This window comes from Symphalangus syndactylus, chromosome 1 (assembly GCF_028878055.3).
Source record: "Symphalangus syndactylus isolate Jambi chromosome 1, NHGRI_mSymSyn1-v2.1_pri, whole genome shotgun sequence".
Lineage (NCBI taxonomy): Eukaryota > Metazoa > Chordata > Mammalia > Primates > Hylobatidae > Symphalangus > Symphalangus syndactylus.
The window spans coordinates 109,471,518-109,499,181 of record NC_072423.2 but is presented as its reverse complement, the minus strand read 5'-3'; the positions used below and the strand labels follow the sequence as shown (position 1 = coordinate 109,499,181).

Here is a 27,664-nt window from a genome sequence, read left to right as displayed (position 1 = left end):
CTCACTATGTTTTCCAGGATGGTCTTGAACTCCTGAGCACAAGCGATCTTCCCACCTCGGCCTCCCAAAGTACTGAGGTTACAGGCGTGAGCCACCACACCTGGTCAAGGTGTCCACTTTTGCCACTTCTATTAAACATAGTACTGGAAGTTCTAGTGAGAGTAATTAGACATAAAAAAGGAAATTAAAGGAATCCAGATTAGAGAGTAAGAAGTAAGATTACCTTTGTTGGCAAATTACATGATCTTATATGTATAAAACCCTAAAGACTCCATACACGAAAAAACCTGTCAGTTAAGTAACACATTCAGCAAAGTTATAGGATACAAAATCAACATACAAAAATCAGTTGCATTTCTATACACTAGCAATGAACAATATAAAAAGGAAATTTTTTTTTTTTTTTTTTTTTTTAGTGACAAGGTCTCACTCTGTCACCCAGGCTGGAATGCAGCGACATAATCATAACTTACTGCAACCTCGAACTCCTGTGCTGAAGCAATCCTCCTGCCTCAACCTCTCAACTAGCCAGGACTACAGCCATGTGCCACCACATTCAGCATATATATATATATATATACACAGATGGGGTCTCACCATGTTGCCCAGCCTGCAGCTAAATAATTTTAAATAAAAATAAATTTTAGGCCAGACAGAGTGGCTCATGCCTATAATGCCAGCACCTTGGGAAACCAAGCCGGGAGGATCATTTGAGCTCAGGAGTTCAAGACCAGCCTGGGCAACATAATGAGACTCTGTCTCTATTTTTTCATATATATTTAAAAAATAAAAATAAATAGATTTTAGGTCAGGTGTAATCCCAGCACTATGGGAGGCCGAGACAGGTGGATCACCTGAGGTCAAGAGTTTGAGACCAGCCTGGCTAACATGGTGAAACCCCATCTCTACCAAAAATACAAAAAATTAGCTGGACATGGTGGCAGGTGCATGTAACCTCAGCTACTCGGGAGGCAGAGGCAGGAGAATCACTTGAACCTGGGAGGCAGAGGTTGCAGTGAGCTGAGATCGTACTGTTGCACTCCAGCTTGGGCAACAAGAGCAAAACTCTGTCTCAAAAAAAAAAAAAAAAGATCGTAAAGCTTTTTTTCAATATCTCTGAAAGTAAAAGTCAACAACTTTTTAAAAACAGTGGCTGAATAAAATCAACTTAGTACACTGAACCAGCATTTTAAAAAAGAAATAAAGTAAAAAAGTATCCGAATGAATTGCACAAAGAGTAAACAGTGTTTTTAAAACTTCTTTTTCATACATATAATGTATGGACTAGGTTTCAAGGTTTAAAAAAAGTATATGTTACTATGTTTCACAAAATTTGAAAAACACTGTCCTAGAGCAATAAATCTTTTTCTTTTCTTTTTTGAGACAGGGTCTTGCTCTGTGTCCCAGGCTGGAAAGCAAGTGGCACAATCACAGTTCACTACAGCGTCCACCTCCTGGACCCAAGCAATCTTCCTACCTCAGCCTCCCAAGCAGCTGAGACCACAGTGTGCACCAGTACACCCACAAAGAGACTCCATCTCTTTGTAAATGAGGTCTCCTTAGGTTATCCAGGCTGAGTAAGTCTTAATTATAACTTTTGAGGAACACCAATAGCCAATTTGTTGAGAAATAATGATTTCTGACTCATTAATTGCTATAATTAAAATATTTTAAGAAATATTGATTCATTAAAAAAAGCTGCATAGGATACTTCTGAAGGGTACAGATCATCATGTAATCAAGTAACACAATATGAAAGAGGCTTGCAATCTGTTCTCTAAACACTGGATTCAAGACAATTTCCAATCTAATGCACAATGGAATAAGTCACTTCTCCCAATAAACCATTAATTAGGAAACGATAAAACTGTTCTTGCAGAAAGCTTTATTATTCATAATTTCCCTTAAATAGTGTTTCTAACCGCCAAAGGGCATTCATTTCTTTCTAGATCTACAATGATGAAACTATAAAGAACCAGAGATGATTTTCCTACAAGGACAACATGGAAATTTTCAAAAAGCCCAGTTAAATCATCTGTAATTGGCTGGGCACAGTGGCTCACGCCTGTAATCCCAGCACTTTGGGAGGCCGAGGCGGGCGAATCATCTGAGGTCAGGAGTTCAAGACCAGCCTGGCCAACGTGGTGAAATCCCATCTCTAATAAAAACATTTAAAAAATTAGCTGGGAGTGGTGGCGGGCACCTGTAATCCCAGCTACTCAGGAGGCTGAGGCAGGAGAATCACCTGAACCCAGGAGGCAGAGGTTGCAGTGAGCCAAGATCACACTATTGCACTCCAGCCTGGGCAACAGAGTGAGGCTCTGCCTCAAAAAAAAAAAAAAAAAAAAAAAAAAAAAAAAAAAAAATCTGTAATCTTAGATAAACCTTGAGTATACAAATATATTGCCATAAATGCTTTTATCATCCTGATTTTCAAAATAATCCATATTAAAATTTTTTTACAAAGACACAGATTCTTCTAGTCTCACACGGGGGTTGCTAACTGGAGATTTTAGTCTATAAGCGATACTGCAAATTATAACGTTAATCACAACGTTATTCTCTAAAATACTTTATGTGGCACAATTATTCTGCAATAAAAGTTAATATGAATTTTCTTAAAAGCTAAATAAGAATCAAGATCTTTCATTTGGGTCATACACTTAACTATAATAAGACTTCCAGGCTGGGTGCAATAGCTCATTCCTATAATCCCAGCACTTTGGGAGGCTGAGGTGGGAGGACTGCTTGAGCCCAAGAGTGTGAGACCAGTCTGGGCAACATAGGGAGACCTCACCTCTACAAAAGATTTTTAAAAAATTAGCCGGGCATGGTGGCACTTGCCTATGATCCTAGCTACTTGGGAGGCTGAGGCAGGAGAATGGTTTGAGACAAGGAGATCGAGGATGCAGTGAGCTTTTCTTTTAACCTGTTCTCAAAAGAAAGAAAAAAAAAGATTTCCAGAGTGTTTAAGAAGATTAAAATTTTAATAGCTTTAAAAATAAAGCAAGTGGCCGGGCACAGTGGCTCACACCTGTAATCCCAGCACTTTGGGAGGCCAAGGCGGGCGGATCACCTGAGGTCGGGAGTTTGAGACCAGCCTGACCAACATGGAGAAACCCCATCTCTACTAAAAATATAAAAATTAGCCAGGTGTGGTGGCACGCACCTGTAATCCCAGCTACTCAGGAGACTGAAGCAGGAGAATTGCTTGAACTCGGGAGGCAGAGGTTGCAGTGGGCCGAGATCGCGCCACTGCACTCCAGCCTGTGTGACAGAGCGAGACTCCATCTCAAAAAAAAAAAAAAAAAAAGCAAGCTATGTGGCATATCCAATTCACACAGCAAATTATTAAAGCTAAGATACAAAATATTTACATTACTTCTAAAACTTGAGCAACTAATTTTTTTTTTCTGTCTCACTCTTGTCAGGGCTGGAGTGCAGTAGCACGATCAGGGCTCACCATAGCCTCTACTTCCTGAGTTGAAGCCATTCTCCCGCCTCAGCATTCCAAACATCTGGGACTACAGGCCTGAGCTACCGTGCCCAGCTAATGATTTATTTTTGTGGAGACAGGGTCTTGCTATATTGCCCAGGCTACATCGCCAGTCTTGAACTCCTGGGCTCAAGCAGTCCTCCTGCCTTAGCCCCACAAAGTCCTGGGATTACAAACATGAACCACCTCACCTGGCCCTAATTTTTCTCTTTCATTTATTTATTTTTTTTTTGAGATGGAGTCTCACTCTGTCACCCAGGGTGGAGTGTAGTGGCATGATTTTATCTCACTGCAACTTCCACCTCCTTGGTTCAAGCGATTCTCATGCCTCAGCCTCCCAAGGAGCTGGGACTACAGTCACACACCACCACACCCAGCTAATTTTTGTATTTTTTTGTAGAGACGGGGTTTTGCCATGTTGGCCAGACTGATCTCAAACTACCGGCCTCAAGTGATCTACCCGCCTCGGCCTCCCAAAGTGCTGGGATCACAGGCGTGAGCCACGACGCCCAGCCCCTAATTTTTTCTTGTTTTTGTTTTTTTTTGAGACAGAGTCTCACTCTGTCGCCCAGGCTGGAGCGCAGTGGCACAATCGTGGCTCACTGCAAGCTCCGCCTCCCAGGTTCATGCCATTCTCCTGCCTCAGCCTCCCGAGTAGCTGGGACTACAGGCACCCACCACCACGCCCGGCTAACTTTTTATACTTTTAGTAGAGACGGGGTTTCACCGTGTTAGCCAGGATGGTCTCAATCTCCTGACCTCGTGATCCGCCCGCCTCAGCCTCCCAAAGTGCTGAGATTACAGGCGTGAGCCACCACGCCTGGTCTACCCAGCCCCTAATTTTTGATAGTTGAAGTATACATGCATAGTCACTATCAATTTAACACTTGCTTGTCTTCCTAACACTTACTCTTATTTGGAATTACCAGTTTACTTTTGTTTGCCCACCCCCAAACACCTACATGAATGTAAAGCTCTCATGTTGCTAACAAAATATTCCAAGCCCCTACAACAAAACACAGCACAAAACAGATCTTCCAATATTAGCTACACGAATACTAAATACCACGAAGAATAGGAAAGAAAGGCTTCCGGCCGGGCGCGGTGGCTCACGCTTGTAATCCCAGCACTTTGGGAGGCTGAGGCGGGCGGATCACAAGGTCAGGAGATCGAGACCACGGTGAAACCCCGTCTCTACTAAAAATACAAAAAAAAATTAGCCGGGCGTGGTGGCGGGCGCCTGTAGTCCCAGCTACTCGGAGAGGCTGAGGCAGGAGAATGGCGTGAACCCGGGAGGCGGAGCTTGCAGTGAGCCGAGATTGCGCCACTGCACTCCAGCCTGGGCGACAGAGCAAGACTCCGTCTCAAAAAAAAAAAAAAAAAAAAGGAAAGAAAGGCTTCCTCAAATACAAAGCTCTTCATCACTGGGAAGATCAAGAGTAAGAGTTTGACTAACATCATAAATCTATTCCAGAAACACATGGGCCAGGCATGGTGTCTCACATCTGTAATCCCAGCACTTTGGGAGGCCAAGGCAGGAAGATGGTTTTAGCCCAGAAGTTCGAGACTAGCCTGGCAACATAGTGAGACCTCGTCTCTACAAAAAAATTTAAAAATTAGCCGGGCATGGTGACACATGCCTATACTTCCAGCTACTCAGAAGGCTGAGGTGGGAGAACAGCTTAAGCCCAGGAGGTCAATGCTGCAGTGAGCCATGGTGATCTCACCACTTCACTCCAGCCTGGGCAACAGAGTGAGACTCCATCTCAAAAAAAAGGCTGGGCGCGGTGGCTCACACCTGTAATCGCAGCACTTTGGGAGGCTGAGGCAGGCGGATCACGAGGTCAGGAGTTCAAGACCAGCCTGACCAATATGGTGAAACCCCATCTCTACTAAAAATACAAACATTTGCCAGGCATGGTGGCACGAGCCTGTAGTCTCAGCTACTCTGGAGGCTGAGGCAAAAGAATCACTTGTACCCGGGAGGCAGAAGTTGCAGTGAGCCAAGATCACACCACTGCACTCCAGCCTGGGTGACAAGAGCAAGACTCTGTCTCAAAAAAAGAAAAAAAAAAAACAATCTACACAACATATAAACTCAAGATTTAAAAAAATTGTATAATGGCCAGGTGCGGCAGTTCATGCCTGTAATCCCAGCACTCTGGGAGGCCAAGGAGGGTGGAACACTTGGGTCAGGAGTTTGAGACCAGCCTGGCCAACATGGTGAAATGCTGTCTCTACTAAAAATACAAAAATTAGCCAGGCATGGTGGCATACACCTGTAATCCCAGGTACCCAGGAGGCTCAGGCACAAGAATTGCTTGAACCCAGGAGGAAGTTGCAGTGAGCTGAGACTGCACCACTGCATTCCAGCCTGGGCGACAGAGCAAGACTCAGTCTCAAAAAAAGAAAAAAAAAGTAAATAAAATAAAATTAAAAATACTGGCCGGGAGGGACGGCTCACGTCTATAATCCCAGCACTTTGGGAGGCCGAGGCAGGTGGATCACCTGAGGTCAGGAGTTCGAGGCCAGCCTGACCAACATGGTGAAATCCCATCTCTACTAAAATTACAAAAATTAAGTGGACATGGTGGTGGGCACCTGTAATCCCAGCTACTTGGGAGGCTGAGGCAGGAGAATCACTTGAGCCGGGAGGCAGAGGTTGTAGTGAGCCAAAATCATGCCACTGCACTCCAGCATGGGTGACAAAGCAAGACACCATCTCAAAAAAAAAAAAAAAAAAAAACTATAAGCACCCAAGCAACAAGTATTTGTCAAAATAACTATTTTTAAATTTTTGGCTGGGCACAGAGGCTCACAACTACAATCCTAGCAATCTGAAATGCTAAAGTAGGAGGATCACTCGAGCCCAGCTGCTCACTGGGCAATACAGCTAGCCCCTATCTCAATTTAAAAAATGATAATAAAAAATAAATAATTTTATTATTGCCTGTCAGGATTTCTTAGATTTTTATAACATATATTACTATATGAATAACAAAAACTGTAACAATGATTTTAACCACAAAGACAAATCAAATACATCATAATTCAATTACAAAATAAAATTATGATTTTACTTTTCACTAAGTACCTTTTCTTGAAAGACAACAGCAGTTTCCAGCCCTGGCATGATGTCTAGTAGGAGTCTGCAAGCTGCAGTGTTTAAAGGGGGCTCTCGGCTTGTCATCACGTATGCATTCACCAGCTGTAAAGAAAAAAAGAAATATTGTTCATCTAAAATTCAACCCAGTCAAATTAAGGACATCTAATAAAACCGCAACATATTCCCATTACTTTCTTAACGGGTATGAAAGAAGACCGTATATAACTAATTAAACTTTTACTAATTAAATCTTTAATTATTATAAACACTTATGATCCTAATGAGCCATGATGATACCACACATAATTTCTTCTGCAGCTTTAAAGCCAAATCCCCCCAAAACAACTCAGCAATCATAGAAATTAAAGCTCAAACGCTGATGCCAGTGATGCACACTTGTAATCCCAGCACTTTGGGAAGCCAAGGCAGGAGATCACTTGAGCTCAGGAGTTTGAAACCAGCCTGGACAACATGGCAAAACCCCATCTCTACCAAAAATACAAAAATTAGCCAAGCATGGTGGCACATGCCTGTAGTCCCAGCTACATGGGAGGCTGAGGTGGGAGGATGCCCAGAGCCCAGGAAGTCAAGGGTGAAGTGAGCCCTAATTACCACTGCACTCAGGCCTGGGCAACAATGAGACCCTGTCTCCAAAAAAAAAAAAAAAAAAAACAAAAACAAAAAACAAACAAACAAAATGCCACAAATAAACCTATCCCCTTCCATATACACTTTATTTTTAATGATTTTTTTATGGACAGGGTCTCACTCTGTCACTTAGGCTGGAGTGCAGTGGCACAAGCATGGCTCACTGCAGTCTCGACCTCCCAGTCTCAAGTGATCCTCCAGCTTCAGCCTCCCAAGTAGCTGAGACCGCAGGTGCACACCACCACGTCCATCTAATTTTTTAATTTTTAGTAGAGACGGGACCTCATTATGTTGCCTGAGCTAGCCTCTAACTCCTGGCCTCAGGTGATCCTCCCACCTCAGCCTCCCCAAGTACTGGGATTACAGGCATGAGCCATCACATCTGGCCCCCACACCACTGCATATACACTTTTTTAAATGCATAAGCAGGGCAATATGAGCCCCATATTCTTGACAATGGTTAATGAAAAACTCAAATTTTATAATAAATTATATATATAATACATATAATAATATGTATTAATAAAAGTCTCCATTTGGCACTTATTCAATATTTACTGAATCTCTAATATTAAGCGGTACTATGTTCTGTGCTGGGCATATAACAGTAAATAATTATTGACACAGTCCCACCATCCCAAGATTCATTATCCAGGCTGGGTGTGGTGGCTCACCCCTGTAATCCCAGCACATTGGGTGGCCAAAATCTGAGGATCGCTTGAGCCCAGGAGTTCAAGACCAGCCTGGGCAACCCAGTGAAATCTTGTCTCTACAAAAAAATCAAAAAATTAGCCAGGCATGGTGGCACATGCCTGTGGTCTCAGCTACTCAGGAGGCTGAGGCAGGAGAATCCTTGAGCATGCGAGGTCAAGGCTGCAGTGAGTGATCTTACTAATGCACTCAGAGCGAGATCCTATCTAAAACAAAAAAAAAAGATGTGTAATTCAATAGAGGTGACAGTTGGGAAAACAAGTAATACCATGAGTAAAGGATGCTACCGAAGCCCCTAGGAGGGCACACGACCCCTGCAGAAGAATCAGAGAAGGCTTAAGAGAAGAAGGGATTCCAAGCCAGGATGTAAAAGATGAGAAGGAAGTATCTAAGCAAACGCTGGAGGAGAGGAGGGCCAGAAGGCAAGAACTGAAACTGCAGAGAACAAAGTTCAGAGACAGATTTGGTTTTTATACCAAACTAAGAAACTTAAAATTTATCCTGAAGGTAACAGAAAGCCATTAATGGATTTTAAGCAAGAGGTTACCATAATTTCTGGGCTATAAAGTGAAGAATGAATTAGAGGAGGACAAGACAAGAAGAAACCAGTGAAGATGTTATTTCAGTAACCAAGTAAGAAATTGTTGGCTAAACGGTGATCTAGCTAAACTGGGGTCTGGTGACAAGAACAGAACTGGAGGGATTTGTGAAGTTTAAGGGGAAGGGAATAATATCTGTAAGTTCACTGTATAAGAGAGCTTGGAGGTGTAAAGGACACTTTCTAGCTAACTAGACAAGGACATCGTTACTAAGCTAGAGAACAAGAGAAATAGATTATGGAGTGAATGGTCAGACACGTAAAATTCAAGGTTTATATGGGAGATACCCAGAAGGAAATGTCTAGAAGGCAGTTGGGAAGTGATCTGAAACTAAGAAACAGACATTGGTGATACAGAAATAAATCTATGAGTCAACATAATACAGACAATAATAGCTAATACTGGCTGGGTGCAGTGGCCAATGTCCGTAAACCCAGCACTTTGGGAGACTGAGGCTGGTGGATCACCCAAAGTCAGGAGTTTGAGACCAGCCTGACCAACATGGAGAAACCCCGTCTCTACTAAAAATACAAAAATTAGCCTGGCGTGGTAGTGCATCCCTTGTAGTCCCAGCTACTCGGGAGGCTGAGTCAGGAGAATCACTTGAACCCGGGAGGCAGAGGTTGCGGTGAGCCGAGATCGCACCACTACACTCCAGCCTGGGCAACAAAAGCGAAACTGTCTCAAAAAACAAATAAGCAAATAAATAAATGATAATAATAGCTAATACCTACTGGGCCTTCATCGTGTGCCAGGCTCTCTGCCAAGCACCTTCATGCTTAATTTCATTCAAGGATTACAAAAAAGGTTTTAAATGCTATTAACTCCATTTTATAGACTAGAAAAATAAGGCTGTGGCTGGGCGCAGTGGTTCACGTCTATAATCCCAGCACTTTGGGAGGCCAAGGTGGGTGGATAACTTGAGGTCAGGAGTTTGAGACTAGTCTGGCCAACATGGTGAAAGCCCATCTCTACTAAACATACAAAAAAATAAGCCAGGTGTGGTTGGCAGGCGCCTGTGGTCCCAGCTACTTGGGAGGCTGAGGCAGGAGAATCACCTGAGCCTGGAAAGCAGAGGTTGCAGTGAGCCAAGATTGTGCCAGCCTGAGTGACAGAGCCAGACCGTCTCAAAAGGAAGAAAAGAAAAAGAAGGCAGGGAGAAAATAAAGCTTGAAGAGGCTTAAGTCTGTCAGTGAACTATGGAGCTGGATTTAAATCCAAAACATGGACCCCCAAAGCCCACGTTCTCAAGCATCATGCCATCCCACCTCCAAAAACAAACCTATCAGCCACAATTTGTTGAGCAATTACTATGTCCAGGAGGTGAGTAAAATATGTATTTCTTATTTACTCCTCACATCCTCCTCAAGATAGAAAGCACCTTTCTATCCCTCTACATGCCCAATGCATACCCCACAGTGTCAGTGCAGAATCATGCTGTATGCATCACTCTTATTTTTCCACTGAAAAACTGAAGAAGGCCCCTATATTCTCAAATTCAAAATCATTTTGCCCAAGAATGAGCATAGATACCTTGGGAGGCCTTACCAATAACAAAGTACATACCAAAGAGAAAGCATTATGGCCACAACCAGGACTTTGGCAAAAAACTCTACTCCCAACTTTGTCAAGGCCTTAGGAGAAGGCAAACTATTCACGAAAAAACAATAAAGATACAGCATCTACAGATGATAATCGCCGGAGAAAAGTAAGAAGCAAACCTACTGCATTCATGAAATCATCATTCTTGAAGAGTATTCTCAGCAAGTGGCCCAGCATACACTCTGGATCAGCTCGACCTACCAAGAGAAGAGGGGAGGAACAAATAAAGGAATGAGTAAGTCATCCCAGTCAAGCAACTTAGACCTCTGGAAAGGCACCTGGGTTGTTATATGCGCTAATAAAATGCCAGCAAAAATAATCAGAAACAAAATATTATTGTGCTAAATTAGATTACATAAGAAACATACTTTAGGCCAGGCGCAGTGGCTCATGCCTGTAATCCCAGCACTTTGGGAGGCCGAGGTGAGCAGATCACGAGGTCAGGAGTTTGAGACCAGCCTGGCCAACATGGTGAAATCCCGTCTCCACTAAAAATACAAAAATTAGCCAGGTGCAGTGGCGGGCGCCTGTAATCCCATCTACTCGGGAGGCTGAGGCAGGAGAATTGCTTGAACCCAAGAGGCGGAGGTTGCAGTGAGCCAAGATTGCACCACTGCAATCCAGCCTGGGTGACAGAGGAAGACTCCCTCTCGAAAAAAATATATTAAAATAAAACGGACATGGATGAAGCTGGAAACCATCATTCTCAGCAAACTATCGCAAGGACAAAAAACCAAACACCTATTCTCACTCATAGGTGGGAACTGAACAATGAGAACACTCGGACACAGGAAGGGGAACATCACACACCGGGGCCTGTTGTGGGGTGGGGGAAGGGGAGAGGGATAGCATTAGGAGATATACCTAATGTAAATGACGAGTTAATGGGTGCAGCACACCAACATGGCACATGTATACATATGTAACAAACCTACACGTTGTGCACATGTACCCTAGAACTTAAAGTATAATAAATATATATATATATATATAAAAAGAAACATGCTTTAAAAATAACAATGTAAAAACTTGAGACACTGCTCTCTAGCCTTCCCATCTCCTAGCATACTGCCTATACAGCACTGCTGAATTAAACAAATGAGCACTAGATCCAGACGAGCATCACCAAGAGTATACAAGGTCTACAAAAGAATCATAAAGGAACCTAAGAGAGAGAAAACTTCTGACTCCCCATCCATAAAAAGGTAGGAAGCATGCTTCTATTGATGGGTGGCCTAGAGAAGACAGGCTCTAAGTCCAACCTCTCCTTCCACTACAATGACAACAGCAACAGAGATGCATCCTCAAACATGTAAGGACACCCTGGGTCAGGGTGACGGGGGTGAATTCCACCAAGCAATCACTAACCCTAAAGATACAATAACCTTGGCCATCTTAACTTAGCTCTTGTGGAAAGAAAGGAGGCCAGGGGCCTAGGATCAACTCAATGCATAGCCTAATGATAAAAGAATTAGTTGATGGAAGGGAGAATTACTGGTTTGTTGTTGTTGTGTTTTGAGACGGAGTCTTGCTCTGTCGCCAAAGCTGGAGTACAGTGGCTCAATCTTGGCTCACTGCAACCTCCACCTCCTAAATTCAAGCGATTCTCCTACCTCAGCCTCCCGAGTAGCTGGGATTACAGGTGCCTGCCACCACGCCCAGCTAATTTTTGAATTTTTAGTAGAGTAGGGGTTTCACCATGTTGGCCAAGCTGGTCTCGAACTCCTGACCTCAGGTGATGTGCCCGCCTCAGCCTCCCAAATTGCTGGGATTACAGGTATGAGCCACCGCGCACGGCCTGGTTTGTTTTTAAAACAGAAACCTCTATTTCATTTCATTTCCTTTCAGAGCATTTAGAGAGGCAAATTTAGTCAAAACATACGATAGAGAATGAAGACAAGATGTGAGCTGCTGATATGTTTTTACCAAGCTGTTAATTAGTATCTCAAAATAATTCACAAAAAGAAACATTAGAGGAAAGTATCACAAAAACAAACAAGGACCATAGTTACCTAATGTTAGCTGTTTATAAATCATGAAACTGAAATCTTTATTTTTAATAAAAGAAATAATGCCACTGACAAATATTGCTTAACATTAAGAGGAAAAAATTGCTTTGTAAGCTCTACTGAAAAATGGCATATCTTTCTCTGTCTCTCCCTTCTTCCTCATTGCCATTTAATCCATCTCCAGGCAATGACACTCATCATGATCATCTATCTTTTAATGCTTTTCATAATCCAATGCATTAACTTATTTTCTGATTTCACATTCACTTTCATAGTTCTTCATGCTCTGATTTGAGTTACTGAAGATGTGGGTTAAATGGTGAATATTCCTTTGTAGTCACAAGTAGGGATGTCCAGGACAAGAGCAGCAGATAACATCACATAAGCAACTAGACTCTCAATTTGAAATGCCTAGCTTACATGTGAGAACAAAAGTATAAGAAATAGCAGTAAACCCTGGAACATTCAGGTGAATATACAATGTCCTTATTTTTATAACTCCCACTCATTCACACTCTCTTTCCACATACAAATTTTTTTTTTTTTTTTTTTTTTGAGACAGAGTTTTGCTCTTGTTGCCCAGGCTGGAGTTCAATGGCATGATCTTGGCTCACCGCAACCTCTGCCTCCTGGGTTCAAGCGATTCTCCTGCCTCAGCCTCCTGAGTAGCTGGGATTACAGGCATGCGCCACCATGTCTGGTTAATTTTGTATATTTAGTAGAGACAGGGTTTTTCCTTGTTGGTCAGGCTGGTCGCAAACTCCTGACCTCAGGTGATCCTCCTGCCTCGGCCTCCCAAAGTGCTGGGATTACAGGCGTGAGCCACCACGCCAGGCCAAAATTTCAGACTCCTCTCCACAAAGGACTGCTTCAGGCCATTGAGCTTATATGCACTACGGGCCCATGCATGACTTCAGCTTTGCCCACTGGTGATCCACCTTACAGTAAACATAAAATGGCAGTCTCAAGTCCCTCATAATTCTGTACCACTGTAGCAAATTCCATACCAAAGCAGGTGCTATCATGGCTTTAATTAGCCCAAAGTTGGCCAGGCTCAGTGGCTCACGCCTGTAGTCCCAGCACTTTGGGAGGCGGAGGTGGGTGGATCACTTGAGGTCAGGAGTTCAAGACCAGCTTGGCCAGCATGGTGAAACCCCTTCTCTATTAAAAATGCAAAACTTAGCCGACTGTGGTGGTGCATGCTTGTAATCCCAGCTACTTGGGACACTGAGGCACAAAAATTGCTTGAACCCAAGATGCAGTGGTTGCACTGAGCCAAGAAAGTGCCACTGCACTCCCAGCTGGGCAACAGAGCAAGATGCCGTCTCAAAAAATAAATAAATAAATAAATAAGCCCAAAGTAAACCAAATTAACACGAGAAGGCATACTTTAGTTCTCAAGACACCAAAGCAGACATAAGCGTCAAGGTTCCAAATATCAACTTCCTAACTAAAAGCAGAACACTGAATGCTCTCTCAACTGTATTTCCCCAACAGTAAAAGGATAATTATTAAAAGGATAATTATTATTAGAAAGATGAAGGCACAGAGACGAACACCTTTTGTTTTTATGGTTTAAAAAAGTTGGTTGGGCACAGTGGCTCATGCCTATAATCCCAGCACTTTGGGAGGCCCAGGCGGGAGGACAGCTTGTGTCCAGGAGTTCCAGACCAACTTGGACAGCAAAGCAAGATCCCATCTCTACAAAAAAATAAAAACTAAAAATCAGCCAGGCATGATGGCACATGCCTGTAGGTCCCAGCTACTCAAGAGGCTGAGGTGGGAGGATCGTTTGAGCCACGAGATGCAGGCTGCAGTGAGCTATGATCATGCCACTGCTCTGCAACCTGGGCAACAGAGTGAGTACCCATCTCCAAAAAAGAAAAAGTCTGAAAGGAAAACCGTTTTTCTTTTTAATTCTTTGTCATCATATCAACTGAGTTAACTAAAGTACACCTACTTTTGTTCCTTTAGTTATGTGATATTTGACTGGCAAATATCAAAAATATTTCCAATTTTTTCCAGAAATTTATTTTTCCTCACTGGCTCCACCTTGAGCAACATTTTAACAAATAAAAGGTCTTGGTCAGGCGCAGTGGCTCACGCCTGTAATCCCAGCACTTTGGGAGGCCGACGCGGGCGGATCACGAAGTCAGGAGATTGAGACCATCCTGGTTAACACGGTGAAACCCCGTCTCTACTAAAAATACAAAAAATTAGACGGGCGCGGTGGCGGGTGCCTGTAGTCCCAGCCACTCGGGGGACTGAGGCAGGAGAATGGCGTGAACCTGGGAGACAGAGCTTGCAGTGAGCCAAGATTGCACCACTGCACTCCAGCCTGGGTGAAAGAGCGAGACTCCATCTCAAAAAAAAAAAAAAAAAAAGTCTTAAAACTTACCACAGAAGATGCTATTTCAATTCAAAAATATTCCCATAAGCAATTTTTCTTTTTTAAAAAAGAAAAAAAAGACCCTTGCTTTAATAAAAGTGTCTTAAAAGAAAAAAAGAAGACCCACATTTAAGAGCACAAGTCTTACCAGGATGTCGATCATCAAATGGGTCTGGATCCCCTTTACGATACTCTTCAGTTTCTTTTTCAATCAACTGAGACATCCTAGCACAAAGGGAACAAGAGGTCAACTCTGGACAAGCATAAAAAAATGGACCACCACCTACAACAGTCAATTCAACAGTCAAGGTAGAAAATAAAAGCAAAGTTAGAAAAAGACTATTTCTTCTGATATACACAGAAATCTAAGCAATTATCTCATAAAAGAGTTTCCTCTCCCAAACTCATTCTTCTTTTTTTTTTTTGACTGAGTCTCGCTCTGTCGCCCAGGCTGGAGTGCAGTGGTGTGATCTTGGCTCACTGCAAGCTCTGCCTCCCGGGTTCACGCCATTCTCCTGCCTCAGCATCCCGCATAGCTGGGACTACAGGCGCCCACCACCACGCCCGGCTAACTTTTTGTACTTTTAGTAGAGATGGGGTTTCACCATGTTAGCCAGGATGGTGGTCTCGATCTCCTGACCTTGTGATCCACCCGCCTTGGCCTCCCAAAGTGCTGGGATGACAGGCGTGAGCCACCACACCTGGCCCCCAAACTCATTCTTATATAAACTTCCCTGCCTCAAAAAATAACATTACCTTCACCTCAGAAGCCAAAAATGTAGGAGTCATCTTTAAAATCTTCCTTTCCTTGCCGGGCGTGATGGCTCACGCCTGTAATCCCAGCACTTTGGGAGGCCAAGGCAAGAGGATCACCTGAGGTTGGGAGTTCGACACCAGCCTGAACAACATGGAGAAACCCTGTCTCTACTAAAAATACAGAATTAGCTGGGTGTGGTGACACATGCCTGTAATCCCAGCTACTAGGGAGGCTGAAGCAGGAGAATTGCTTGAACCTGGGAGGCAGAGGTTGCGGTGAGGTGAGAGATCGCGCCACTGCACTCCAGCCTAGGCAACAAGAGCGAAACTCTGTCTCAAAAAAAAAAAAAAAATCTTCCTTTTCTCCTCCCTCTCCCACAACAATTTGTTAGCTCTACTACAAGGTACTTCCTGACTCACATCACTTCTCTAATTCTTGACCACTCCTATCCTCATCCAGACCACCATCATCAACTACCTGGATTACTTCCAATGGTCTTTTTACCAGTCTCCTTGCTTCCTGCTTCCATGTCTGATCTGATGCAATTCATTCTCCAACTTCCAATGACTTACCACAATACCCTGAATTAAATCCAAGTACTACTATGGCCTGCAATTATCTGGCTTCTGTCTGCTGCTTCCTGACCACTTCTTCCACTCCTCCACCCTCCTGCATTAACCTTCGGTCACTGTTATTCAAAGAGCCCAATTTCACTCCTGTTTCAGGGTTACAGTGCTATTACCTCAGCTTGTAACATTCTTCCCACCATCTAAGCCTCCACCCCTGCCCCAAGTAACCATTCATCTGCTTTCTCTCACTACAACTGAGTTCTGCCTGATCCAGAATTTGTTTTCTTTTTTTTCTTGTAGAGATGGGGTCTTGCTATGTTGCCCAGGTTGGAGTCTAGTGGCTATTTACAAGCATAAACATAGCACATTACAGCTTCAAACTCTTGGCCTCAAGCAATCCTCCTGCCTCAGCCTCCCAAGTAGCTGGGTCTACAGGCACGCAACACTGTGTCTGGCTTGTTCCAGACTTTCACATAAATTTAACCATATATAATCTTTTTACATCTAACTTTCACCTAGCATGTTTTGAGAGTCATCCATGTCGCTGAATGTATGAAAAGTTCTGTTTTATTAATGCATTTGTTTTTTGAGATGGAGTTTCACTCGTCGCCCAGGCTGGAGTGCAATGGCGCTATCTCAGCTCACCGCAACCTCCGCCTCCAAGGTTCAAGCGATTCTCCTGCCTCAGCCTCTTGAGTAGCTGGAATTACAGGCATGCACCACCACACCCAGCTAATTTTTGTATTTTTAGTACAGATGGGGTTTCTCCATGTTGGTCAGGCTGGTCTCGAACTCCTGACCTCAGGTGATCTGCCTGCCTCAGCCCCCTAAAGTGCTGAGATTATAGGTGTGAGCCACTATGCCCGGCTATTCATGCATTATTTACAAAACAAGAAAAATGGCTGGGCACAGTGGCTCACACCTGTAATCCCAACAATTTCGGAGGCCAAGGTGGGCCAATCACCTGAGGTCGGGAGTTCGAGACCAGCCTGACCAACATGGAGAAACCCCATCTCTACTAAAAATACAAAATTAACCGGGCATTCTGCCACATGCCTGTAATGTGGAGCTACTCAGGAGGTTGAGGTAGGAGAATTACTTGAACCTGGGAGGCAGAGGTTGTAGTGAGCCGAGATTGCGCCACTGCACTCTAGCCTGGGTGAAAGAGCGAGACTCCGTCTCAAAAAAAAGAAAAGGAAAAAAAAAAGCCAGGCATGCTGATTCACACCTGTAGTCCCACCTACTTGGGAAGCTGACGCAGGAAGATTGTTTGAGCTCAGGAGTTTGAGGCTGCAGTGAGGTACGATTGTGCCACTGTGCCAACTGCAGTCCAGCCTGAGAGACAGTGAGACCCTGTCTCTTAAAAATAAAAATAAAAAAATAAAAACCATCACCAACAAAAAAAAACATGTACACATACGTTATTTTGTGTGATTGCCCTTTGTGTTAAAGAGAGGTTTCAAAGTTTAGAGGGAAAAGAAGAAAAAGCAGAAATACTTTTGAAGCTTGATTAGCATGGACCAGTAATTTTTGCAGAGAGTTTAACTCTTTTATATTTATTTAGTTATTTTTTTGAGACAGAGTTTTGCTCTTGTTGGCCAGGCTGGAGTGCAATGGCATGATCTTGGCTCACCGCAACCTCCACCTCCTGAGTTCAAGCGATTCTCCTGCCTCAGCCTCCCGAATAGCTGTGGAGGTGGAGGTTGCACTCCATTGCACTCCAGCTTGGGAAACAAGAGCAAACCTCCATCTCAAAACAAAACAAAACAAAATAAAAACAAGAAAAATTACTATTTGGGTGCCCTAAGACTGACACTTTATAATAATGACAAGCCAATACAAGACTATCATACTCTCCATCTAACATGCTCTGTCCTAAGTCAATCTCTCCTATGTGCTTATTTCTAGGACACTATACTTTCTAGTCTTTTTTTTTTTTTTTTTTAAAGAAACAGGGTCTAGCAGGGGCGACAGAATGAGACTCCATCTCAAAAAAAAAAAAAACCCAAAAACCAGAAAAAAAAAAAAAAAAAAAAAACAGGGTCTCACTCTGTTGCTCACGCTGGAGTGCAGCAGCACAACTCATGGCTCACTGAAGCCTCAACGTCCCAGGCTCAAGTGATCCTCCCACCTCAGGCTCCTGAATAACTGGGACTACGGGAACACCACCATGCCCAGCTAACTGAAAATTTTTTGTAGATGGGGAATTTGCTCCCCAGGCTGACCTCGAACTCCTGGGCTCAAGCCCACCTTGGCCTACCAAAGTTCTGGGATTACAGGCATTGAGCAGCCACACCCAGCCTTGCTAGTCTTTTTTTCTGAGATGGAGTCTCGCTCTGTCGCCCAGGCTGGAGTGCAATGGCGCGATGTCAGCTCACTGCAACCTCTGCCTCCCAGGTTCGGGCGATTCTCCTGCCTCAGCCTCCCCAGTAGCTGGGATTACAGGCATGTGCCACCATGCCCAGCTAATTTTTGCATTTTTTTTTTGGTAGAGACAGGGTTTTGCCATGTTAGGCTGATCTCAAACTCCTGACCTCAGGTGATCCACCCACCTTGGATTCCCGAAGTGCTGGGATTACAGGTGTGAGCTACCACGTCCGGCCCTTTCTAGTCTTAAGAATTAAACTCTTTTGGCCGGCGCTGTGGCTCACGCCTGTAATCCCAGCACTTTGGGAGGCTGAGGCGGGCGGATCACCTGAGGCTGGGAGCTCGAGATCAGCCTGACCAACATGGAGAAACCCCGTCTCTTCTAAAAATACAAAAAATTAGCCAGGCATGGTGGTGCATGCCTGTAATTCCAGCTATTCGGGAGGCTGAGGCAGGAGAATCGCCCGAACCTGGGAGGCAGAGGTTGCAGTGAGCTGACATCGCGCCATTGCACTCCAGCCTGGGCGACAGAGCGAGACTCCATCTCAGAAAAAAAGACTAGCAAGGCTGGGTGTGGCTGCTCAATGCCTGTAATCCCAGAACTTTGGTAGGCCAAGGTGGGCTTGAGCCCAGGAGTTCGAGGTCAGCCTGGGGAGCAAATTCCCCATCTACAAAAAATTTTCAGTTAGCTGGGCATGGTGGTGTTCCCGTAGTCCCAGTTATTCAGGAGCCTGAGGTGGGAGGATCACTTGAGCCTGGGACGTTGAGGCTTCAGTGAGCCATGAGTTGTGCTGCTGCACTCCAGCGTGAGCAACAGAGTGAGACCCTGTTTTTTTTTTTTTTTTTTTTTTCTGGTTTTTGGGTTTTTTTTTTTTTTGAGATGGAGTCTCATTCTGTCGCCCCTGCTAGACCCTGTTTCTTTAAAAAAAAAAAAAAAAAAGACTAGAAAGTATAGTGTCCTAGAAATAAGCACATAGGAGAGATTGACTTAGGACAGAGCATGTTAGATGGAGAGTATGATAGTCTTGTATTGGCTTGTCATTATTATAAAGTGTCAGTCTTAGGGCACCCAAATAGTAATTTTTCTTGTTTTTATTTTGTTTTGTTTTGTTTTGAGATGGAGGTTTGCTCTTGTTTCCCAAGCTGGAGTGCAATGGAGTGCAACCTCCACCTCCACAGCTATTCGGGAGGCTGAGGCAGGAGAATCGCTTGAACTCAGGAGGTGGAGGTTGCGGTGAGCCAAGATCATGCCATTGCACTCCAGCCTGGCCAACAAGAGCAAAACTCTGTCTCAAAAAAATAACTAAATAAATATAAAAGAGTTAAACTCTCTGCAAAAATTACTGGTCCATGCTAATCAAGCTTCAAAAGTATTTCTGCTTTTTCTTCTTTTCCCTCTAAACTTTGAAACCTCTCTTTAACACAAAGGGCAATCACACAAAATAACGTATGTGTACATGTTTTTTTTGTTGGTGATGGTTTTTATTTTTTTATTTTTATTTTTAAGAGACAGGGTCTCACTGTCTCTCAGGCTGGACTGCAGTTGGCACAGTGGCACAATCGTACCTCACTGCAGCCTCAAACTCCTGAGCTCAAACAATCTTCCTGCGTCAGCTTCCCAAGTAGGTGGGACTACAGGTGTGAATCAGCATGCCTGGCTTTTTTTTTCTTTTCTTTTTTTTGAGACAGAGTCTCGCTCTTTCGCCCAGGCTAGAGTGCAGTGGCGCAATCTCGGCTCACTACAACCTCTGCCTCCCAGGTTCAAGCAATTCTCCTACCTCAACCTCCTGAGTAGCTGGGGTTACAGGTACATGCCACCATCCCGGCTAACTTTTGTATTTTTAGTAGAGATGGGGTTTCACTATGTTGGTCAGGCTGGTCTCTAACTCCTGACCTCATGATCCACCTGCCTCGGCTCCCCAAAGTGCTGGGATTACAGGCATGAGCCACTGCACCCGGCCTTATACCTGGCTATTTTTTTAATTTTTTATATAGACAGCGTCTTGCTATGTTGCCCAGGTTGGTCTTGAACTCCTGGACTCAAGCAATACTTCCACCTCAGCTTCACAAAATATACTTAGAATTACATATTGTAAGATCTACTAGTATCAAAAAAGAAAAAACAAAAAGATCTACTAGTATCCTCAGTTGAAACTAAGAAATATAACAGAGAAGTTAAAAATATGGCCTTGGGCCAGACACAGTGGCTCATGCCTATAATCCCAGCACTTTGGGAGGCCAAGGTGGGAAAATCACTAGAGGTACGGAGTTAGAGACCAGCCTGGGCAATATAGTGAAATCCCACCCCCCATCTCTACAAAAAAATTAAAAAATTAGCCAGACATGGTGGCAACACATCCTGTAGTCCCCGCTACTCAGGAGACTGAGACTGGAAGATGGCTTGAGCCCAGGAATTCAAGGCTGCAGTGAGCTATGATAAAACTGCTGCACTCTAGGGCCCAGCATGGTGGCTCACGCCTGTAATCCCAGCACTTTGAAAGGCTCAGGCGGGCGGATCACGAGGTCAGGAGATCAAGACCATCCTGGCTAACACGGTGAAACCCGTCTCTACTAAACATACAAAAAATTAGCTGGGCATGGTGGCGGGCGCCTGTAGTCCCAGCTACTCAGGAGGCTGAGGCAGGAGAATCACTTGAACCCGGGAGGCGGAGCTTGCAGTGAGCCAAGATTGTGCCACTGCATTCCAGCCTGGGCGACAGAGTGAGACTCTGTCTCAAAAAAAAAAAAAGTGGCTTTTGGAGCCAGATTTTCAGGGTTCAAATCTGAGCTCTTCCACAGCGTGAGACACTCTGGGTAAGTAACCTCTCTGCGCCTCAAGATAATAATCTCTACGTTACAGAGTTTCCCTGGGTTTAAGTTAATTATAATAAAACCTGACAAGTAAGAGCTCTTTAGGTGTTAATTGTGGGGTTTTTTTCTTCTGTTTAGTCTTCTCATTTTCCAAGAGTAATTGGCATTATAAAAACTGGGAATCGGGCCAGGCGCAGTGGCTCACACCTGTAATCCCAGCACTTTGGGAGGCTGAGGCAGGTGGGTCACTTGAGGTCAGGAGGTCAAGACCAGCCTGGCCAACAGGGTAAAACCCATCTCTACTAAAATACGAAAATTAGCCAGGCATGGTGGCGGGCGCCTATAATCCCAGGTACTCAGAAGGCTGAGGCAGGAGACTCACTTGAGCCAGGGAGGCAGAGACTGCAGTGAGCCAAGATCGAACCACTGCACTCCAGCCTGGGTGACAGAGTGAGACTCTATCTCAAAACAAACAAAAAACTGAGAATCAAAAATAGGAAAAACAGTTAATTTAGGGTAGCTACTGACTGGGATGAGGCAGGAGGGTGCAATCTGGTACTCAAGTTCTACTATAACTTGATCTAGATAATGGTCTTACAAAAAAAATCCATCTAGCAGAGTACTTTACAGTATATAAGTTACAACTCAAGAGAAAAAAAAAAAGGCCGGGCGCAGTGGCTCATGCCTGTAATTCCAGCACTTTGGGAGGCTGAGGCAGGTGGATCACGAGGTCAGAAAATCAAGACCATCCTGGCTAACACGGTGAAACCCTGTCTTTACTAAAAATACAAAAAAATTAGCCAGGTGTGTTGGTGGGTGCCTGTAATCCCAGCTACTCAGGAGGCTGAGGCAGAATAGCATGAATCCAGGAGGCGGAGCTTGCAGTGAGCTGAGATCGCGCCACTGCACTCCAGCCTGGGCAACAGAGCAGACTCCGTCTCAAAAAAAAGACCAGCCTGGCCAACACGGTGAAACCCTGTCTCTATTAAAAAAAACGCAAAAAATTAGCCGGGCGTGGTGGTGGGCACCTAATCCCAGCTACTTGGGAGACTGAGGCAGGAGAATCGCTTGCACCTGGGAGGCGGAAGTTGCAGTGAGCCGGGATCACACCACTGCACTCCAGCCTGAGCGAAAGAGTGAGACTCCATCTCAAAACAAAACAAAACAAAACAAAAAAAGCCCACTTGCACAGCTTGGACCAAAGCCAGCCCCTTTCAACAGAATCAAGTCAAATGCTAATAAATGGATGAATTAAAGTTACAAAATGACATACATTGTTCTTACGAAACTGTGAAAAGATTATAAAAATAATGGTCAATAAAAGAGCAGACAGGCCTAAAATTCATTTGCTCTTCATGGAATATACTAAAACACCCAAACCTGCAGCCAGATGAGGGAAGAAAAAAAAAAAAAACAAAACCCTAAAACTATTTTAGAAAATATCCAGTAAACAGATCCACAATTTGGTGAAGGAGCAAAGTTGCCCCTGATTAAAATAAAACAAACTGACCAGCCTGGGCAACCTGGCAAAATCCCATCTCTACAAAAAAAAAAAAAAAAAAAAATTAGTGGAGCATGGTAGCATGCGCCCCAGCCACTCAAAGGGCTGAGGTGGGAGGATCACTTGAGTCCAGGAGGTTGAGGCTGCAGTGAGCTATGATCACAACACTGTACTCCAGCCTTGGGGGAAAAAAAAACAACACTGGAATTGGAGTCAAAACCCAGGATTCTAACCTAAGTTTCCACTGCCTCGCTGAGCATTTTTTTGCAAGTAAATCTGAGAATGTCTATCATTTAATGATGTATCTTTCAGAGATACTTTGAGTGACAAATGTGGAAGGTGAAGTTCAGATAAGTGCCTCTCACAGTTCTGACACCAAAAAAAGTCCTCAAATATTTGTTGAGTGGAATGAACTGATTTACTCATTTTCTTTCCATTCTGATAACCCCTTTAATATTTACAAACCTTCCCATTCCAGTAGGTGTGTTTTATATATACACACACACACACACAAACCATACTGCCTGATTTGGAACTTCATCATTATATACTATTCAGTGCTACTATGCATTGTTCTTTATCTGTTAGTTTTTGTTGTTGTTGTTGAGACAGAGTCTCTGTTGCCTAGGCTGGAGTGTAGTGGCACAATCTTAGCTCACTGCAGCCTCCACCTACCTGGCTCAAGCAATCCTCCTACCTCAGCCTCCTGAGTAGCTGAGACTACAGGCACGTGCCACCACGACTGGCTAATTTTTGTATTTTTTGTAGAGACAACAGTCTCACCATGTTGCCCAGGCTGGTTTTGAGCTCCTGGGCTCAAGTAATTCACCTGCCTCAGCCTCCCAAACTGCCAGGATTACAAGTGTGAGCCACCATGCCAGGCCTCCGTTAGTCTTAGTTGCTTCCCAGGTAGTTATCTCCTTGAGGACAGCCCCCCTCTATGTTAGGCTTTGCATTGCTGAAGAGCATAGCACAGTGAAAAAGTTGAGGATAAAATATGGTAATGTAAAATAATGTTGAAAATAAAACATTAAGTACTTTTAGTATAAGTGCTCAAAGAATATTTCTTGAACAAGTGAATGAATCCACATAACCATCCTCATTAACGACACTCTCCTCCTTTCACAATCACATCAATTATACGCATGTTAACAGCACAATATTTAAATTCTCTAATTCACTGTGGCTGCATTTCAAGTATCTTGTTTAATAGATGGTGTTTAATTATTCTTTTGTTTTGTTTTAATTAAGACGAGGTCTTACTATGTTGCCCAAGCTGGTCTTTAACTTGTGGCCTCGAGCGATCCTCCTATCTCAGCCTTCCAAAGTGCTGGGATTAGAGGCATAAACCACTACACCTGGCCTAACTTTCTTACTCTCCAATGCCTCTACCAATTAAAATCCAGTTTCCGCCAGTCAGCAATAATCCTGTTCCTTAAAAAAAAAACTCGTATTTTCACATTCCCCGTGTATTAAAAGCAATTAGGAACAATGCATTTATCCCCGTTTAAACTTTCATAATATTATAGTTCTTTCTCCATAAAAAGTAAGAGATCATTGCACAAAGATTTTTTAACAGCTATGATATTGAAGATGAGACGTTAAGGATCCCCACATTCCAGTGACCTTCTCCTTAGAAAACTCATGAGCAACCCTCCCCAGCCTTTACTTTTCACTTTTTCTCCATCTTGACACATTTATTAAATAAAATTATATACCATACAGTTATTATGAACCAGGCAGTGGACAAATCATCATTTGAGGAGACACCAATAAAAAGACACAGTCGTAGGCCAGGCATGGGGGCTCACGCCTGTAATCTCAGCACTTCTGGGAGGCCGAGGCAGGTGGATCGCTTGAGTCCAAGTGATCGAGACCAGCCTGGGCAACATAGCGAAACCCTATCTCTACTAAAAATACAAAAAATTAGCCAGGCAGGGTGGTGTGTGCCTGTAGTCCCAGCTACTCAAGAAGCTGAGGTGGGAGAATCAACTAAGCCCAGGAAGTTGAGGTTGCAGTGACCCAAGATCACGCCAGTACACTCCAGCCTGGGCAACAGAGGGAGATCCTGTCTAAAAAAACAATTATAGCCAGGCACGGTGGCTCATGCCTGTAATCTCAGCACTTTGGGAGGCCGAGGTGGGCAGATCACGAGGGCAGGAGATCAAGACCATCCTGGCTAACACGGTGAAACCTGAAACCCCATCTCTACTAAAAAATATAAAAAATTAGCCCGGCATGGTGGCAGGCACCTGTAGTCCCAGCTACTCGGGAAGCTGAGGCAGGAGAATGGTGTGAATCTGGGAGGCAGAGCTTGCAGTAAGCCAAGATCGCGCCACTGCACTCCAGACCAGGCAACAGAGCGAGACTCCATCTCAAAAAATAAAATAAAATAAAATTATAGTACAATGTGGTATAATGGGGGAAAATTAAAATACATACATATGAATGATAGGAGTATCAAAACAAAGTGGTGGCCAGTATGGTGGTTCACACCTGTAATCCCAGCACTTTGGGAGACCAATGTAGAAGGAACGTTTGAAGTGAGGAGTTTGAGAATAGCTGAGCAACATAATGACACCCTGTCTCCACCAAAAAAATTAAAAAATAAAAATTTAGCAGTGAGCTATAATCATACCACTGCACTCTATCCTGGGTGACACAGTGAGACCCCGTCACTAAAAAAAAAAAAAAAAAATTTTTTTTTAATGATGGGGAGCCCAAACCTACCTATAGAAGTCAAAGTCAGTGAAGGTTTTACAGACATGATTCTTGAACTACTTCTTGTAAGGACTAGGCCTGCCATGCAGACATGCCAAGGAAAGGCATTTCAGGCCAAAGAAATACCAAGTGTAAAGGCACAAAGACATTAAAAAATATGTTAATCCAGCCGGGCAGGGTGGCTTACGCTTGTAATCCCTGCACTTTGGGAGGCCGAGGTGGGCGGATCATGAGGTCAGAAGTTCGAGACCAGCCTGGCCAACACAGTGAAAGCCCGTCTCTACTAAAAATATAAAAATAAGCTGGGCGTGGTGGTGGGTGCCTATAATCCCAGCTACTCGGGAGGCTGAGGCAGAATTGCTTGAAACCAGGAGGCGGAGGTTGCAGAAGCCGAGATTGTGCCACTGAACTCCAGCCTGGGTGACAGAGCTAGAGTCCGCCTCAAAAAAAAACAAAAGTTAATACTTACAGAAAGAGACTAATACTATGAGGGAGAAAAAAGAGGCCATCCTCCTTTTTCTCATCCTGTGGAGCTATTTATGATGTGATGCCATTTACGATGGGCTGGGATTACAGGTGTGAGGCACCAAACCCAGCACCCCTTGATTTGTTTTAATACTCCTATCATTCATGTGTATGTATTTTAATTTTCCGCCATTATACCACACTATACTAGAACCGTTTTTTTTACACGTGTTTCCTCACTAAATTGTAAAATTCTTGAAAGCAGATACTATGTCTTTTTATTGGTGTCTCTTCAAATAATGATTTACCCACTGCCTGGTACTTAATAACTGTGTGGTACATAATTTTATTGAAAAAATCTGCTAAGGTACAAAGAGTGAAAAGTAAAGGCTGGGTAGAGGTGCTCATGGGTTTTCCAAGGAAAAGGTCAGTGGAACGTGGGAATCCTCAACATCCCATCCCCAATATCATAGCTGTGAAAACAAAACTTTTTATGCATTGATTTCTTTTTTATAGAGAAAGAACTACAATATTATGAAAGTAAGCTACATCATAAATGGCCACATAGGCCACACTGAAAACTTTACATTTTACTCTGTAGGAAAAAGGAAGCCGGAGAAGAATTATGAATGAAGGTAGGAAAATCATATTTGTGTATGAGAAAAGGGAATCTTTCAGCAAGGGGGAGGATGTATTAAAAGAGGGTAAACTGGAGGGTAAACTTATAAGGCACGCTGCTTAATGGGCCAGTCAAGACATGAGCAATACCTAATGAAGGCCAGGCGCAATGGCTCACTCCTGTAATCACAGCACTTTGGGAGGCCGAGGTGGGCGGATCACCTGAGGTCAGGAGTTCAAGACCAGCCTGGCCAACATGGCAAAACCCTATCTCTACTAAAAAAAAAAATAGAAAAATTAGCCGAGCATGGTAGCTCATGCCTGTAATCCCAGCTACTCCAGAGGCTGAGGCAGGAGAATCACTTGAACCTAGGAGGTGGGGGTTGCAGTGAGCCAAGATCTCACCACTGCCTGGGGCAGAGAGCAAGACTCCATCTCAAAAAACAATGAAAGTTAAAATAGGCCAGGCACAGTGGCTCACGCCTGTAATCCCAGCACTTTGAGAGGCCGAGGCAGTCAGGTCACTTGAGGTCAGGAGTTCGAGAACAGCCTGGCCAACATGGCAAAACCCCACCTCTACTAAAAATACAAAAATTAGCCAGCATCGTGGCGGGCACCTGTAATCCCAGCTACTTGGGAGGCTGAGGCAGGGAGAATTGCTTGAACCCGGAGATGGAGGTTGTGGTGAGCTGAGATCGTGCCACTGCACTCCAGCCTAGGCAACAGAGTGAGACTCCATCCCCCCAAAAAACAAAAAATAAAAACGAAAAAAGTTTTCAGTTTAAAACCATTTAGTTTAAAACCAAGGTAGGGAGTAAAAAAAGCATTAAGTTATGAATAAATGAGGAGAGACACAGAAATGAGGATGATAAGCTATCTGTAGAAGAGCCATGTAGGCCAGCACGGTGGTTTCGCCTGTAATCCCAGCACTTTGGGAAGCTGAGACAGGAGGATTGCTTGAGCCCAGATGTTCAAGACCAGACTGGGTAACATAGGGAGACCCTCCCTCTACAAAAAATTTAAAAATTAGTAAGGTGTGGTAGTGCACACCTGTGGTCTCATCTAATAGGGAGGCTGAGGTAAGAAGATGGCTTGAGCCCAGGAGATCAAGGCTGCAGTGAGCTGAGATCATGCCACTATAGCCTGGCGACAGAGTGAGACCCTGTCTCCAAAAAAACAGAGCCAGAAGAGCCAGGTAAAGATATATTCACCAGGATGGGCGGAGTGGCTCACACCTGTAATCCCAGCACTTTGGGAGGCTGAGGCAGGTGAATCACCTGAGCTCAGGAGTTCAA

At 43.9% G+C, this 27,664-nt stretch overlaps 1 protein-coding gene across 16 annotated transcripts in view; it reads right to left on the bottom strand.

Annotated features, from left to right (window-relative positions):
- The window catches only part of DCAF1 (DDB1 and CUL4 associated factor 1), a 106,207-nt gene that overhangs the window by 55,959 nt on the left and 22,584 nt on the right, over positions 1-27,664 (bottom strand). For 14 of the 16 annotated variants that reach the window (XR_010122561.1, XR_008657178.2, XM_063646393.1 and 11 more), the window contains 3 exons: positions 14,709-14,785; positions 10,286-10,359; positions 6,591-6,704 (listed from right to left, as the gene is read on the bottom strand). Coding sequence is in view for 14 of the 16 variants with exons in the window: in XM_063646393.1 (XP_063502463.1) it covers positions 6,591-6,704; positions 10,286-10,359; positions 14,709-14,785 (265 nt within the window). In the remaining 2 variants the exon portion in view is untranslated. The remainder of the gene's footprint in view (positions 1-6,590; positions 6,705-10,285; positions 10,360-14,708; positions 14,786-27,664) is intronic. The other 2 variants (XM_055275428.2, XM_063646407.1) reach the window with 2 other exon arrangements.